Here is a 14,873-nt window from a genome sequence, read left to right on the forward strand (position 1 = left end):
GTCACAATCCGGCAATGCTTTCTTTGAGGGGCCGCTTTTGTTTTATCCATAGGGTTATTCTTTCAACTTTTCACTCCGTCCTTAGTTCCACGTGCATCATTCCTTTCAGTCTTAAGTCTTTCTCTCAGGATGCCATGTGGTGTAATTCTGTTGGTGATAAAGTCCTCTGACTTTACTTATGTCTTTGGCCTATAGCATCTTGATGTCTCTTTCATTTCTGAATGGAATTTTATCTGGATATTAACTTCCAGATAGGCTTTTTAATTTTTCTTTCAGCACTTTAAAAATGTTATCCCACTGTCTTCTGGCTTTACTAATTTTGTATGAACTTTATCTGTCAATCTTATTATATCTCCTTCGAAGGAAATAAGCTCTGTCTTCTTTTATAAAATTTCTCTTGTTTTAACTGACTTTTTTGAGATTTTCATACAATGTAATTTGATGGAATTTAGATCCCCTCCCCTATCCACACCTCCCCTTACTGCCCCCTGCCCAATTTAATGTTCTCTATTGTGTGTATATGTATATATATACACATATATGTATATATACATACATATGGCCTATAGAGTCTACTTTGTGTCTCCAAATGTCCTTCAGTATGGGTTCATCCATACTGGTTAACCTACCAAGAGTCTCATGCTTGAAAGAGACTGTCTCTGCCCCTCCCAGCAGCCATCTGTTGCCACGATTTCCATAGGCATTCCAATATCAAATTTCTCTTTATATTTCATTTTGAGCATCTTGATTCAGTGAGTTTTAGTTTTTCAACAGCTGTGGAAAATTCTTGGTTGTATGTTTTCTTCAAATATCTCTCCTGCCCTTTCTCCTCACTTGGGGTTCCACCTTCATAGACCCCAGAACTTTTGTGTGTGTCTCACATATTTCTTCTGCTTTGTTCTCTTCATGGATACTTAGTATTTAAGTGTTTCTGGGGGGGTTTCAACCTCACTTTTGATGTGTGCAGTCTGTTTTTTATCCATCTAATTAATTTCCATCTCCAGACTCTGTATCTTGCAATTCTAGAATATCCTTTTTTTTTTTGGTAGAACCAATTATGTACTGAATTCATTATCTTTTCATGCAATTATTTATCTGTTCTCTTTAACATATGTATTCGTTATTTAATTACACTTAAAATTTACTGGCAAAGAACAGTCACAAAACCTCACCCAAACTTGGGTGCTTCAACACATTCGCTCTTACCAGGTCTGTGGAATGAATAAAGACATATTTGGGAGACAGCTAATGACATTGGTTAGGTTACCTAAGGATTAAAGCACAGACTGCTTCCAAGATCTGTGAACTTCCTTACTTCACCAAAACCTCTATTTGAGGGTCAATTTATCATGAAATTGAAGTGTGTGTGTGTGTGTGTGTGTGTGTGTGTGTGTGTATGTGTGTGCCTTTGTGCAGTGCAAGGAATTGAACTCACGGCCTTATGCATCCTAAGTAGTCATTCTACCATTGAGCTACACCCTCAGTCTTTTTCATCTATAAAATTTTAAACTAAAAATCTTGATTTCTCTTTTGTAATCTTTGAGTATAAAGTGAACACTGGATATATTCAAGTTGTCAAACGGACTAAGCTGAGGTTTAAAGCTTTTAGACTGAGGTCTTATATATACACAGAAAAGCTAGCATACCTGTGTGTCCATCCCCAAGGTCAAGAAATAGATGGCCCCACTACCCACAGTTCCCTCCCAAACTTCCTCCCAATCATTATTCCTTTTTACCCTCCAAAGTTAACATCCTACAGTAATTTGCCTGCTTGGCACCCAAGTAAATGGAATCACATAGTAAAACTGCTTTTGTGTCTGGTTTCTTTTCAAAAACTTTTGTGTGTGTGTGTGTGTGTGTGTGTGTGTGTGTGTGTGAGATAGTGGGGATTAAATCTGATACAGGCTAAGCAGGGATTCTGCAACTGAGCCGTATCCCCACTTCACCTTTTTCTTTCATTTTTCATTTTAAGACAGGGCTTTGCACTCACTCTACAGCCTGAGCAGTCCTTGAACTTGGCATTTTCTTGTCTAATCCTCCCAAGGAGGTGGGAATACAGGCCTGTTCCACCAGACCTCATGAGTCTAGTTTCTTTCACTTAATATTATGTTCGTGAGTTTCATCACACTGTAGTTGTAACTACAGCTGGGTTTTTTTTTTCTGTTTTTGTTTGTTTGTTTTCTGTGTAGTATTCTAGGAAGACATTAGAATGTACTCAGCCATTCTGCTCTTACTGGGTATTTGTAGGGATTTTCTACTTTAGGGGTATCTTTCATGATAATATACACTCTTGTGCAATCTTTTGTTGCAAATGTGTCTGCCCCTCTTTGGTCATATTTAACATCTGTAGATACTACCAAACCATTTTTTCAGGGGTATAATTTGCTGTCTCAATCAGCAGCATGGGACAGTGCTCATTCTTCTCTTCCCCAACATCTAAATACAGGTGAGGTGTTTCAGATCAAAAGATAGGGTCTGAACTGGGGGAAGGGGTTGCAGTGGCTGCAAAAGCACAATGAACTTCAAAGGCAAAAAAGTAAACTATCTTTTAAATATTGAAGCACAATTTGATACTCAGTGGGAAACACTGTTAAAGTATCTCTTGCTTCTTGTCACCCTATGTAAAATATTTATCAAAAAATTTAAAATTATAGCGTGGCTTGCACTATAGTTGTTTGGAATAACACTGCTTTATACCATATACACATAAATAACATGATTAAAACTTCAAAAATACCTAATCTCTAATGGTACGGATATGTTGGTTGCAAAAACTATGCAGAATATTTGCTACAAAAGGCAAGTTAACAGTTCTTTCTCAGCAGAGACTCTCCCAATTTAGATATCAGTAGGACTCACTTGCTTAATTACAAAATCATTTCTTTCACAGAATAAATGAACTTCACTTTGCAGTGTATGTCTTCAGAAAGAGCGATTTTTAGCCCCAAGTCTGAAGGAAAGGGCATCTGACAATAGCACAAATTTTTGGTAATATAGTAAACCACATCTTTTGGTTGATTTAAATGGTATATTCCCTTTTATCAAACAAAACTGTCTTCAATACACTGCCCCAAATAATTGCCCATACAGCATATTCATTCAAAGTCAACTGCAATGGCAAAAGCCTGCTAGTCTTTTAAATCACATAGAGTTAACAGGTGGTAGGGAGAGGAGGAAGACGGAGGGGGAGGGGGAAGGGGAGGGGGAGCGAGACTATATCTGAAAGTAAACACGCCATAAAAACACCCAATATCCCATGAGACAGAATGGACAGAGCCAGATGGAACAAGATACTGAACACAGAATGAAAGGTGGGGGCGGGGGGCTTCCTGGGCAACTGCAGCTGAAACCGAAAAGCAAATCCCATCCCAACACCAGGCACTGCGATCTCTTTCTTGTGCGTCACAATCATGCATTTTTCTTCAGGCCAAGCAAAAACGCTTTGTGGCTCTCCCACCGGAGAATGAGCGGGGATGCAAAGCAGTTTGAAGGCCTGGAGCTGCTCTGGGAGGTCCTGAGAACTCTTACTGGGGCCCCAGAAAGACACAGTAGGGTGCACCCGGCCTCTGACCCTGGCCACCCTGCAGGGTGTGGCTGTTACCGCTGTCCACCTTCAAGTATTCACTTTCTTGCCTTTGAAATTAAAACACTCCCTAATCTCCACAAAGCTTTAAACCCCAGGCCCCCTCCTAGCCCAGCCGCTGGGTGCGACAGGTGTAGGAGCTGTCGGCCAGGCTGACTCACCCATGTCCAGGGCCTGCTGGCACCTGAGCAGCGCGGCCTCGGGCTGGAGCTGGAGCTGCAGACTCCGCGCCTGGCACCCCAGCCTGCGCAGCCGGCACTCGGCTGGGAAGCACCTCTCCAGCAGCCCGCTCAGCACCACGTTCACGCGCCGGCCCTGCGCCCGCGCGGGCCCCAGCTCGACGCAGCGCTTGCACACGGTGAGCCCGCTCGGCAGCGTCACCGGCTTGTACAGCAGCCGCCGGCAGCGCGGGCAGCCCAGTAGGTCGCGGGCCGCCACCGGCGCGGAGGAACGGCCCAGCTCGCCAGGCGCCTCGGATGTGCAGCCCTGCCCGGCCACCGCGGGAGTGCGGCGTTCGCGTAGGCCCAGGGCCCGCGCCAGGCCGCTAGCCAGCTCGCCCAGCTCCTCCGGCAGGCCAGCGCGTCCCCCAGCCGCAGGCACAGGCCGCGCTCGGGCTGCGCCAGGCCGCCCAGCGTGGCGCGGAAGAGCTCCGCTGCCGTGTCGTAGTCGCCTGCGCGGAAGGCCTCGTCGCCCTTCTCCAGGCTCTTGGCCAAGGGCTCCCCGCAGGTGCTGCGGGGGCTTTGGGGGTGCGGTGCTGTCGCCGGCTCGGGGCTCATCTCCGGAGAACTTTGCGGCCGTGGGCCGGGAGGGAAGAAGACACGCAGAGAGGATGCTCGAAGTCAGAGAGGCAGGAGCGGAGTGCGGGGAGAGGATGCTCGGAGGCAGGGAGGCAGGAGGGGACCGGGGTTGGGGGGTGGGGGAGATGCTCCGCTGTCCGAACGTGGACTCCGCCTTCGTCACCAGTCGCGGCGCATCTGCAGAAGGGCTCAGCGATCTGCGGTCACCACGCGCGAAGGGGAGGGAGGCGCAAGTGGTTGCGCGCGGACAGCGGGAACCGCGCTCCCGGGCAGGGCTGGAGCAGGTGGAGCGCTGGCTGCGCGATGTCCCGCCCAGGTCAGCCACTCTCTGCTTCCACCCGCTGATGTAAGCCAAGTGGCTGTGCGAGCTTGGCGACCACCTCTCCGCGTCAGTGTCTCCCCCTGTTCGTAGAACCTTCTTGATCTCTCCGCGTGTAGCCCCGCGAACGCGTGCGTGTCCTCTTCCTGCCTTGTGCGCGCCCTGGAGTGTGTCTGCTGCTCAGCGGACCCACACTTCGGTGCCTGCGGGTTCCCGACGTCGGGCTGCCTAGACGACCTGTGGCTCTTAAAAACCGGAGGAGGGAAAGTTTCCAAGCACTTGGTGCATCCTTGACTTTGATTTAGGAATCACTCTTAAATGACTCGAGATCCTGAGGTGGGCACTGAAGTAACAACAGCAAACTCTCAAAAGAATTCTAAATACAGACAGGCATTTTATAACTCAAATTCAATTGCAGAACGCAAGGAACGACCAGACTAGGAGCTAGGAGGAGAGATCTGAGAAATGGGCAACTGTACTGTACCCTGATTGGGAAGCAGAATTTTAAAGACTACAAGCAGAGAACTATAGACGTTAAGACGCTGGAAGGAGGGAGTAAAAGCTACATAGGTATTCAGGCGAGGACTAAATTTAAGTCCTGTGCTCATTAAATTGGCTTTATGATTCTCGTGATATAACTTCTTAATGCCTCCCATTTGTTTTAGTCTGTATCACAATGCAATAAAACACATCACCGTACACCGTAGTGTACTGTTTATTATTTCAAAGAAAAATTTCTCCATTCTAAATTTGCAATGTTTTTCTACCTCTAAAGCTGTTGGAGAAGGAAAATATGTGCTTTGGTTGAATCTAGATTAGGAAAGGGGGAAATGCCTTATTAAACAAAGAGTATTTTCAGACAGCTCTTAAAAGGGCAAAAACAGACAACTGTGAGCAGCCCTGTCCTCTTATAATGAGCAAACCTCCCCTCTGTCTGTGAGTGAGCCCAGCTGCCTGTGGGATTTGGCAGATGACAATCATAGCCATAGATTTTTGGCTGTTTCTTATGACTGAATTATTTATTCCCTTTTAACCCAGTGTGTCACGATTACAATTTGCTTGTTTTGAAGGTGAGTGATTTATTGAGAAAATTCACAACCAGTTCTGTTTGTTGATCCCTAGACTCAGACAGGTGACAGATCAGTGGGGCCATCACAGTATTAGGTGACCTCTTTTGGGGGTTCAAGTGAGGGAGTTGCACCTTTTCTTCAGTCTGGTGTGTCGAGTAAGTTCTCTGGTCTTGTTTTCCTGATAATATTGTAATACCCCTGTGTGATCTTTAGCCCTCATTTACTCTGATAAATTTAATAGGGTGGGACTGGCAGGATGGTTAAGTGGATAAAGTGCTTGCCTCGCAAGTGTGAGGACCAGAGTTTGGATCCCCTGAACCCACGTAAAAGCCAAGCAGATATGACAACTGCCTGTAATCCCGGCACTCGGCACTCAGGAGGCAAAGATGGGATCCCTGACTAACTAGACAAGATATACTTGGTGGACTCTAGGTTCCATAAGAGACAATGACTCGATAAATAAAGTGGAAGACACCTGATACCAGCCTTATGACTCCACACACGTGCATGTGCATCCTCACACATGCATGGACCAAAAATAATTATAAGGAAGCATGCGGGACTTTTAGGAATAAGCTCTGTATCAGTCTGTGCCCTGTGGATGGGCCTCTCAAATGAAAAATCACAAGTAGGTTTCTTTACAACGGGTACAAATCAGATCTTGGTGGCTCTCTGGTTGTATCTCTAAAAGTTGCTAAGACATACCCCTTCTTTCTAATATTGCCCAAAGAGTGTAATTTGTAACAAGGGTAAAAGGATGTAATTTGTAACAAGGGTAAAAGGCTGTAATTTGTAACAAGGGTTAAGGGTAAAGATTTTTTTTCAGTGAACAAAGTTGTAAGATGGATATTATGAGGGGCATCATTTAGGTCTGGGAGAGGCGTACTTGGAATATAAGGTTATATGTCATTTTGGCCCTAAGTAAGCACAGTCTAGTTACTGTCTGAAGGATAAATGCCTGGAATTAAAAGGGTCCCATACCTGGTTAAGTAAACCTCAGATCCCAGCTAATTTCCAACCCAGACACTGTGTTAAAACCCCCAACCCAGAGACTATGTTATCTGGTGGGAAAAACAAATGTCTACCCCTATTGTCTCAAACCTCCAAACTGTGTCCCTAGCACTTAAATTGAACTATGAAAATAGCCCTGTCCACTCTCCCTTTCCCAATTCCTCAACCTTTATAATCAGCCCACCAACTGTGCCCCAGGATACAGTTTTAAACCTTAGTGCTCAGCTCACTTTCTCCTTTTTATTTGGCCCAGGATTCCAGCCCATGGAATGGTGCTACCCATGGTTAAGATGGGTCTTCCCACATCAAAATTAACCTAATCTAGATGATCCCTCAATGTCAGAAGACATGCCCAGAGACTTGTCTCCTAGGTGATTCTGGAGCCTATCAAGGTAGCAATGAATGTTAACCATCCTATATGGAAAACCAAGGTCCAGAGTGAGTAAAATCAGCAGAGCCTTGTATAAAGTGACTTCGTGAACATTGAGATGGTGTCAGCATGGCAAATCGCTTAGTATAATTTCAACATGCAGATGATTTGGAAAATGTCTTACAGCATCATTGCCAACAAGCACAACTGCAACTACACAGCTCTGAACAGTACATCACTAGCAGTTTACGTAGGAAGTGCTACAAAGGGATTTTTGAATTTCAGATTTCTGTGTAGCCATAGATTCTCATAGTGATGACAGGAAAACCTCTGCAGCTGTCACCCAGCCAAAAGAGCTTGAGCCAGACTGTGAAAGCAGGAACTGTGGCTTTCATGAAGAAACTGCTGTTGATTCAGCTAAACCAAAGGGTCTTGCTAACTTAGCAACAATTGTAAAGTACGTTCAATTTGAGATCATTCTTTTTATTATGTGAAACAGATAGCAAATCACAGAGAAGTAGGATTAGTGGCTGCTCAGATAACCGAGGCAAACATTCTTGGGAATATTGGCAACTACAGAATGAATATTCAGTGCTCTGCCAGGTAAGAAGCAAGCTGATCTTAGTTGTTAAAGATATAAAATGGACAACCTGACTTGCCTATTTGTCTAGTATCTTGGTCACTAAAACTGCTCCTGATGCTTTCACTAGAGGAAGAAATAAAAAAAGGTTTTCAAGTTCAGGTAAGAATGACAACAAATGTGAAAATTAAATCATAGACAAGGAAGACTTTTACAGACTGTGACATGTTCTAAAAGTTAACTGAATGATCAGTTATCCAGGGAAAGCTCTTGATATTGAACATTTGTAAAAATTCATCATCATGTGCATGTGCCTGCGCGCGCACGTGCGCGTGCGTGTGTGTGTGTGTGTGTGTGTTTGGTGCATGCACATGAATGTATGTGTGTATGCATGTCTGTGTGCCCGTGTGGAGGCCAGTGAAGAATGCAGGATGCTGGTGTCTTCCTCTATCACTCTCTGCCTTATTACCTTAAGACAAGGTCTCATGCTCAACTGAAAACTCACCTTTTCTAGGCCAGCAAGCTCTCAGGATCTCTGCCAGTCAATGCTGGGGTTAGAGTCACATCCAGCCATGCCCAGCTTTGTATGTGGATGCTGGGCATTGGAACTCGGGCCCTCATGCTTGCAAAACAAGTGCTCTTACTGTTGAACTATTTCCCCAGGCCTTTTGTTTTCTTTTGTAGTGTTGGGATTGGAATCCAGAGCTTTACGCATTCTAGGTAAGTGCTTTACTAGTAACATGCTCAGTCCTGAATTTGATTTCTTACCCAAAGAGCTTCTAACTGGAAATTCATAGATCAGGAATAATTTCTTTCCCCAAAAGGTAATTTAAATGTAACTATAACTTTACAGAGCAAATCATGAAAATTGGCTACTGAAAAGGACTGAAGATTGATTTTGAAAGTACAATACAGTACTGCTCCATTTTGGAAAAAGTTCAGAATCAATGTCCCAAACTCCTGAAACTCCTTTGAAGTTTCCTTAAAATGTAAATGTTTTTAAATTTAAAAGCTTATTATTCTATTAGATAGTTTCTGTACTCCTAGTGTTATTAAAACAGAATATAAACCAGAAACATAATCTCTTCCAAATAGCATTGCTGAAAATCTAATTTAGATTAGATTAATTAACAAGAAACAGTCAAGCTAATTTGCTACTCTAATTTGCAGATAAGGTGGGTATACTGGCTTGTGCTATAAGCAGGAGGACCACCATATGTTTGAGGACAGCCTGGGCAAAATAGTTCCAGGATAGCCTGGGCTACAGAATGAGCCCATCTCAAAAAACAACCCTTGACAATAAAGCAAACAAATAAATAAAAACAAAAATAAAACCATTTCAGCTATGCTGGAGAATCCACAAACCTTAACTTAGTTGGCAAATATGGCAACTGGATCATTTCCTTTCCCCCATCCTCTTTCAACTCACCCTGGGCTATTCCACCATTAATTCATGGCCTCTTTCACTGAGTCCTAAGGGGAGAGGAGGTTGGCTAAATCCTCCAGCTTGAGCCCTGTTAGAAAGAAGACAGACCTAGCACTCTTGGGTGATTTGTTTGGTTACTATTTCCAGGCTTGTGATTTCCGCTGTCTGTTCAACATCTTTGCTGAACGAAGGGGACCATCTCTCTAGCTGCCTCTTCTTCACATCATCAAATATCAATGGGCTCTGGGGAATACTTTCTTGCAGTAATTTATTGTTATTAATAAGGCTAAATCCTCTAGGGGGCATTAATATCCTAAAAATGAAGCCACTTAGCCCAAATGAATGTGTGTGGTCTACTTTAGAAACCCATTTGTGGTCACCTTGCTGTACTTCATGCTCCTTACTTCCCTCATCATGCTGTAAAACACACCACACACACACACACACACACACACCACACACAAATGGATGTACCTTTGACTTCAAACCTAGCTGGGGGCAAGGAAATTATTTTGTTATCCATATGTCTTAATGTCTAGTGATCCAGACTGAAGCATGAGCTTTCCATTATCTCAAATGTTTAACATGATAAATCAGTCACCTGGAACAACAATTCCACAATTCTCAGGCCTGGGGAGGAGACACTGCTTCCAACACGACAGCCAATCCACCTGACTCATCCTTTCCTGACAGTTCCCAAGAGAAGATAATAGATGTTTGGGGAGCCAGACAAAAGAGGCTGTGCGCCAGCTTGAATGGTGATGCCAGCCTGCCAGCTGTCATCGCTCTAGATCTACAAGCAGCCTGAACACCCAGGGCCAGGCTGAGTCAGTTCCTTAGGTAGGACTTCAGGCGGGAAGATTCATACACCACACTGAACAGATGGGGCAGCACAGCAGCTGTGTTAGCATCCTGCACATTTGCAGAGCTCTTCTTCTAAGTGCACACACCTGGACTCACCCAGCAATGAGGTGAAAAGAAAGGTAAAGGGAGTTCCTGTGCCCTTCCCAGTGTCCTCCATACTTCTGTTTTACAGCTTGAATCCGAAATGTCCCCCTCATGTGTTAAAGGCTTGGTTGCCAGATAATGGGCTTTGGAGGAAATAATTGGATCCTGAGGGTTCTGAAGGATTCACAATTTGATGGCATTGTTGAGAGGTAGTGGCAACAAGAAGATGAGCCTAGTGGGAGAAAGTAGGTATGATGGGTATCTTGTCAACTTGATGGGATTACCATGAAAACATGCCTTTGAGAGGCTTGTCTTTGAGGGAGTTTCTAGATTAGGTTAATGATGTGGAAAGACCCACCCTAATTATGAGTGGCACCACCCCATGGGCTGGGGTCCTAGACTGAATAAAAAGAAGAAAGTTGCCAAGTATCAACATGCATCTCCCTCGACTTCCTGATTATAGATGCAAAGTGACAAGCTACCTCAAGCTCCTATCACCACAACTTCCTTCCCTATCATGTAAGTCAGAATAAACCCCTCCATCCTTAAGTTGCTTTGTCAGGGCATTTTTATTACAGACACAGGATTAGTAATGAAGACTCATCTTGTAGGTGACTGGGGTCCTGCTCTGGTAAGGTATGTCTTGTCTCTGGCCCCTTCTTTCTTTCTGATTCCTGGCTAGCACAGGGGAACATCTCTGTTCCACCCTGCTCTCTCTACCATGATGTTCTGCCTCATCTCAGGCTCAGAGTAATGGGATCAGCTGACTATGGACCCAAAGCCCTGAAACTGTAAGCCGAAACAAATCTTTCTTCCTTTACATTGTTTCTTTCAGGTATTTTGTTACAGCACTGAAAGCTAACATGTTTTATAATAAAAATTAAAATGAGGAAACAAAGGCCTAGGCATTTTGGCACCTCTCCTGTGAGACCTGGGCAAGGTGCTGAGAATTGAATCCAAGCAAACAGGTTCCAGGGATCTCTACTTTCTTTCTTTTTTAAAAAAAATTTTATTTTTATTTTTAATGTATATGAGTGTATTGCCTGCCTGTGTGTAAGTGCACCCATGTTGTGCAATGCCCACAGAGGTCAGAAGAAGGTGTCAGATCCCCTAGAACTGGAATTACGGGCAGTTGTTAGCCACCATGTAGATACTGGGAATTGAACTTGGGTCCCCTGCAAGTGCTCTTAACCGCTGAGTCATCTCTCCAGTCCCCAAGGGATCTCTACTTTCAAATACTAACTCTATGCCAGGGACATGTATGTCTGCAGGCGCTTATAGAGTGTGTGTGGTGGTGGTGGGGGGTCCAACTGGAATGTTCTCTCACCCAACCTTCCTTCACTCAGTCTACGCATGAAATGTTCCTCTTATAAACAGATTTTTTTTTTTTTTTTTTTTTGGTTTTTTTGAGACAGGATCTCCCTGTAGCCTCAGCTGTCCTGGAACTCACTATGTAGACCAGGCTGGCCTTGAACTTACAGAGCTCTACCTACCTCTGCCTCCCGAGTGCTGGGACTAAAGGCGTGCGCCACCACGCCCGGCTATGAACAGATTTTAATAAGTGCTTTCTTGTTGTAATTTATTTGGGTGCTCTAGTCTAACCTTAAGATCACCTAGAAAATGACCCTTCACTTTAGATAATGTTTTTATCTGTGATAGCCATTTTCACAGGAGTATCAAGTTGGTTGTTGACCATGAAAAATGAGATTTCAGTTCATGATTTCTGGTGGACTAAAATGACTGAAATGGCAACCCAATGCATTTAATAAAAGAGTGAAACTCCATGTCCTGCTGGGAATAAAATTGGAGATGTTCAGAAATATTATGTTGGAATATTTTCAAATAATATATTAACTACAATCGTTGCTGCAAACTTTATGACAATTTGCTTTGGTGTTCAGATACCATCAAAGCCATATACTTGAATATAAAGTGAGCCATAAAAATGGTTTGGATCAACATGGATGTATTAGACAGTGTAACAGATAGCTACAAATTAACGACTCACAGCTGGCATGTTTGAATTAGGGACACCCTCTCAAGCCTGGACTATTTTTATTTTCTACATTACAAGCAACTTCTAAATGGTTCCTATTCTGGGCTGGAGAGATGGCTCAGTGATTAAGAGCACTGACTGCTCTTGCAGAGGACCTGAGTTCGATTCCCAGCACCCCCCACATGGCAGCTATGAACCGTCCTTAATTCCAGTTCCAGTGGAATCTGACGACATCTTCTGACCTCTGTGGCATTGCATGACACAGATGCACTCACATATCTGCAGGCAATACACTCATACACATAAAAATAATAAAATATTTTTAAAAATTGTTCCTATTCCTAATTCTAGAAAGTTTAAATTAAATTCATATCTTACAGATTGTCAAAATAAAACAGGAAGTGTTCACAGCTGCCCCCTGCCCTGTTCTCTAATGCCAGTACCTCTTCTAGCTCTCTGAGCTCCAGCCAAAGGAGGTGCAGTTAAGTAAGAAGATCTGTACTATACAGAGCAGACTGCTCACAAATCCATTGGTGGTAAAGCACGCAGGAAACAACAGAAGCCACTTGAAAGAGTGTGTTCTTCACTGGAGGGGTTAAGAAGACCCATTGAGATGGGTTGGGTACTGCAGAACTCTGAAATTATAGGCTGTCACCCACTCCACTTCTAATTGAAAACATACCTGTGCTTCCAGAGTACAGGTCTTGGTGCTCAGCAGGAAGCAGGTGATGCCTATCTAGTTGGCTCTTTTGAAGATGCCATTCTGTGTGCTATCCACGCCAAGCTAGTACCAATTATGTCAGAAGACATCCAGCTCACACCTGCACACATGAGGAGCACACTAGAGAATCCACTGGCTGAAAACACTTCATGCTCAGAGTCTCTTTTTCTCCTTCCTGTTATTGGTAGTTCTGAATGTTAGGTAACTTTTCCCCATGAGGTTAAAAAAGGAACCCGAGTAGATGACTGCAGGTGGAAAATTGGGGCCAGAAAGCAGGTATTAGCAGTTTTCCATTTTCATTTGTGTCTGGGTTTCTGACCTAAATCGGGGATGCAAAGCATTGGTGCAAGTTTCAGCATGAGCAAGTTTCAGCATGAGCAAGTTTCAGCAGGTGAACTTAAACAATTATAAATAAATCTGTTATATTTTTCTGGACAATGCCAGCATTTGGATTTTTGTAAATTTTTTATTGAATTTTTGTGTGTTTCATACAGAACATCTTAATTAATCTATTTTTATGCCCCTGCTCCATTGGCACCCTCAAATATACTCTGTCATTTGTGTTAAGGCCTATTGTGTCAAGTTAGTGTCCTCAGACATCCTTCAGTGCAAATTCATCCACTGGGGCCTAGGCAGCCTATTTAAAATCCCTCCCTGTAAGAAGATCAGCTCTTCCTCACCCAGCAGTAACCAGCTGCCAATAATTATTCAACTCAGATTGGGGCTTGTTGCCCATTTCCACAGCTCTGTGCTGGGTTTTTTTCGCTTGAGTTTGCATAGGTCTTGTGATGCTGATACCATTTCTGTAGATTCATATGAGTTAGGTCCCAGGAGTATGTGGGATTCTATTTCTATATGGTCATGCACCTCCTCCCTGGCTCTTAAAGTCTTTCTGCTCCCTCTTCTGCAATGTCCCTGAGCCCTGGGTGGGTGGAGTTCAATGTGAGTCCTGTCCAAGGACCCACACTCTGCAGACTCTTATTCTGTACACCTTGGCCATTTGTGACCTTTTGTATTCCTGGCCCTCTGTTGCATGAGGGAGCTGTATTGATGAAAATTGAAATATATATTACTGTCCTCTTTACCCCTTGTTCTATGTTCTGTGAGCCTTAGTTAAAGAGGTTGCATTGTAGATGTGCCACTTAGTCTTGGGCAGTTCACAGGCAATGTCTCTGTGTGTGTGTAACTCTATAATATTCTCCATCTATTGGGCAAAAGAAGTTTCTTTGGTAAGTGGTGATTGGAATACTTTGTATATAAGGGTATGGTGCTAGGATCCACAAATTAGGGAGGACATATGTCATTTGTTTTTCTGAGTCTATGTTACTTCACTTAGTTTAATAGTTTCTAGTTCCATCTATTTACCTGCAAATTTCATGATTTCATCTTTCTTTACTGCTGAGTATACTCCGTTATGTAAATGTACTACATTTTCATCAACCACTCATCAGTTGAGGAACACTTAGGTTGCTTCCATCTCTTAGCTATTACGAAAAGAGCAGCAACAAACATGGTCGAACAAGTCTCTACAATAGGATGAGTTCTTTGAGTATATGCCAATGAGTGGTATAACTGAGTCAAATGGTAGCTTCATTTTTAGATTTTTTTTTGGTCTTTTTGAGACAGGGTCTCCCTGTAGCCCTAGCTGGCCTAGATTCACTATGGAGACCAGGCTGGCCTCAAATTCACAGAGATCCACCTGCCTCTGCCTCCCGAGTGCTTGAATTAAAGGTGTGTGCCACCATGCCTGGCCATTTTTAGATTTTTAAGAGCTCTGGAGTTCTTAATAATTAAATTTCTTGTTGACAGGAACTAAAAGGTGTTTGAAGCATTTTTAATCACTGTAGATTCCTTCTCTATGCTGTTCTGAGTTGTCTTACATGCAAGCACATGCTTTTAATGTTGGCTGTTTCCTCTAAGTCTGATATTAAAATACATTAAACTATACAAAATAGAGGCTGGAGAGCTAGCTCAGCAGTTAAGCTTTCCTCTTGCAGAGGATTTGGGTTTGGTTCTCAGCACTCACATGGGATGGCTCAGAACTGCCTATTA

General features: G+C 43.6%; 1 protein-coding gene across 1 annotated transcript in view; it reads right to left on the bottom strand.

The window, feature by feature from the left end:
- Lonrf2 (LON peptidase N-terminal domain and ring finger 2) overlaps window positions 1-5,390 on the bottom strand; it is a 50,983-nt gene extending 45,593 nt beyond the window's left edge. The window contains 2 exon segments of the mRNA XM_008845868.2: window positions 3,745-4,155; window positions 4,158-5,390. Of these exon segments, the coding sequence (XP_008844090.2) occupies window positions 3,745-4,155; window positions 4,158-4,359 (613 nt within the window). The 5' untranslated portion in view covers window positions 4,360-5,390.
- Between the last annotated feature and the right edge of the window lie 9,483 nt (window positions 5,391-14,873).

This window comes from Nannospalax galili, unplaced genomic scaffold (genome assembly GCF_000622305.1).
Source record: "Nannospalax galili isolate Female #2095 unplaced genomic scaffold, S.galili_v1.0 scaffold182, whole genome shotgun sequence".
In the NCBI taxonomy this organism is placed as follows: Eukaryota; Metazoa; Chordata; class Mammalia; order Rodentia; family Spalacidae; genus Nannospalax; species Nannospalax galili.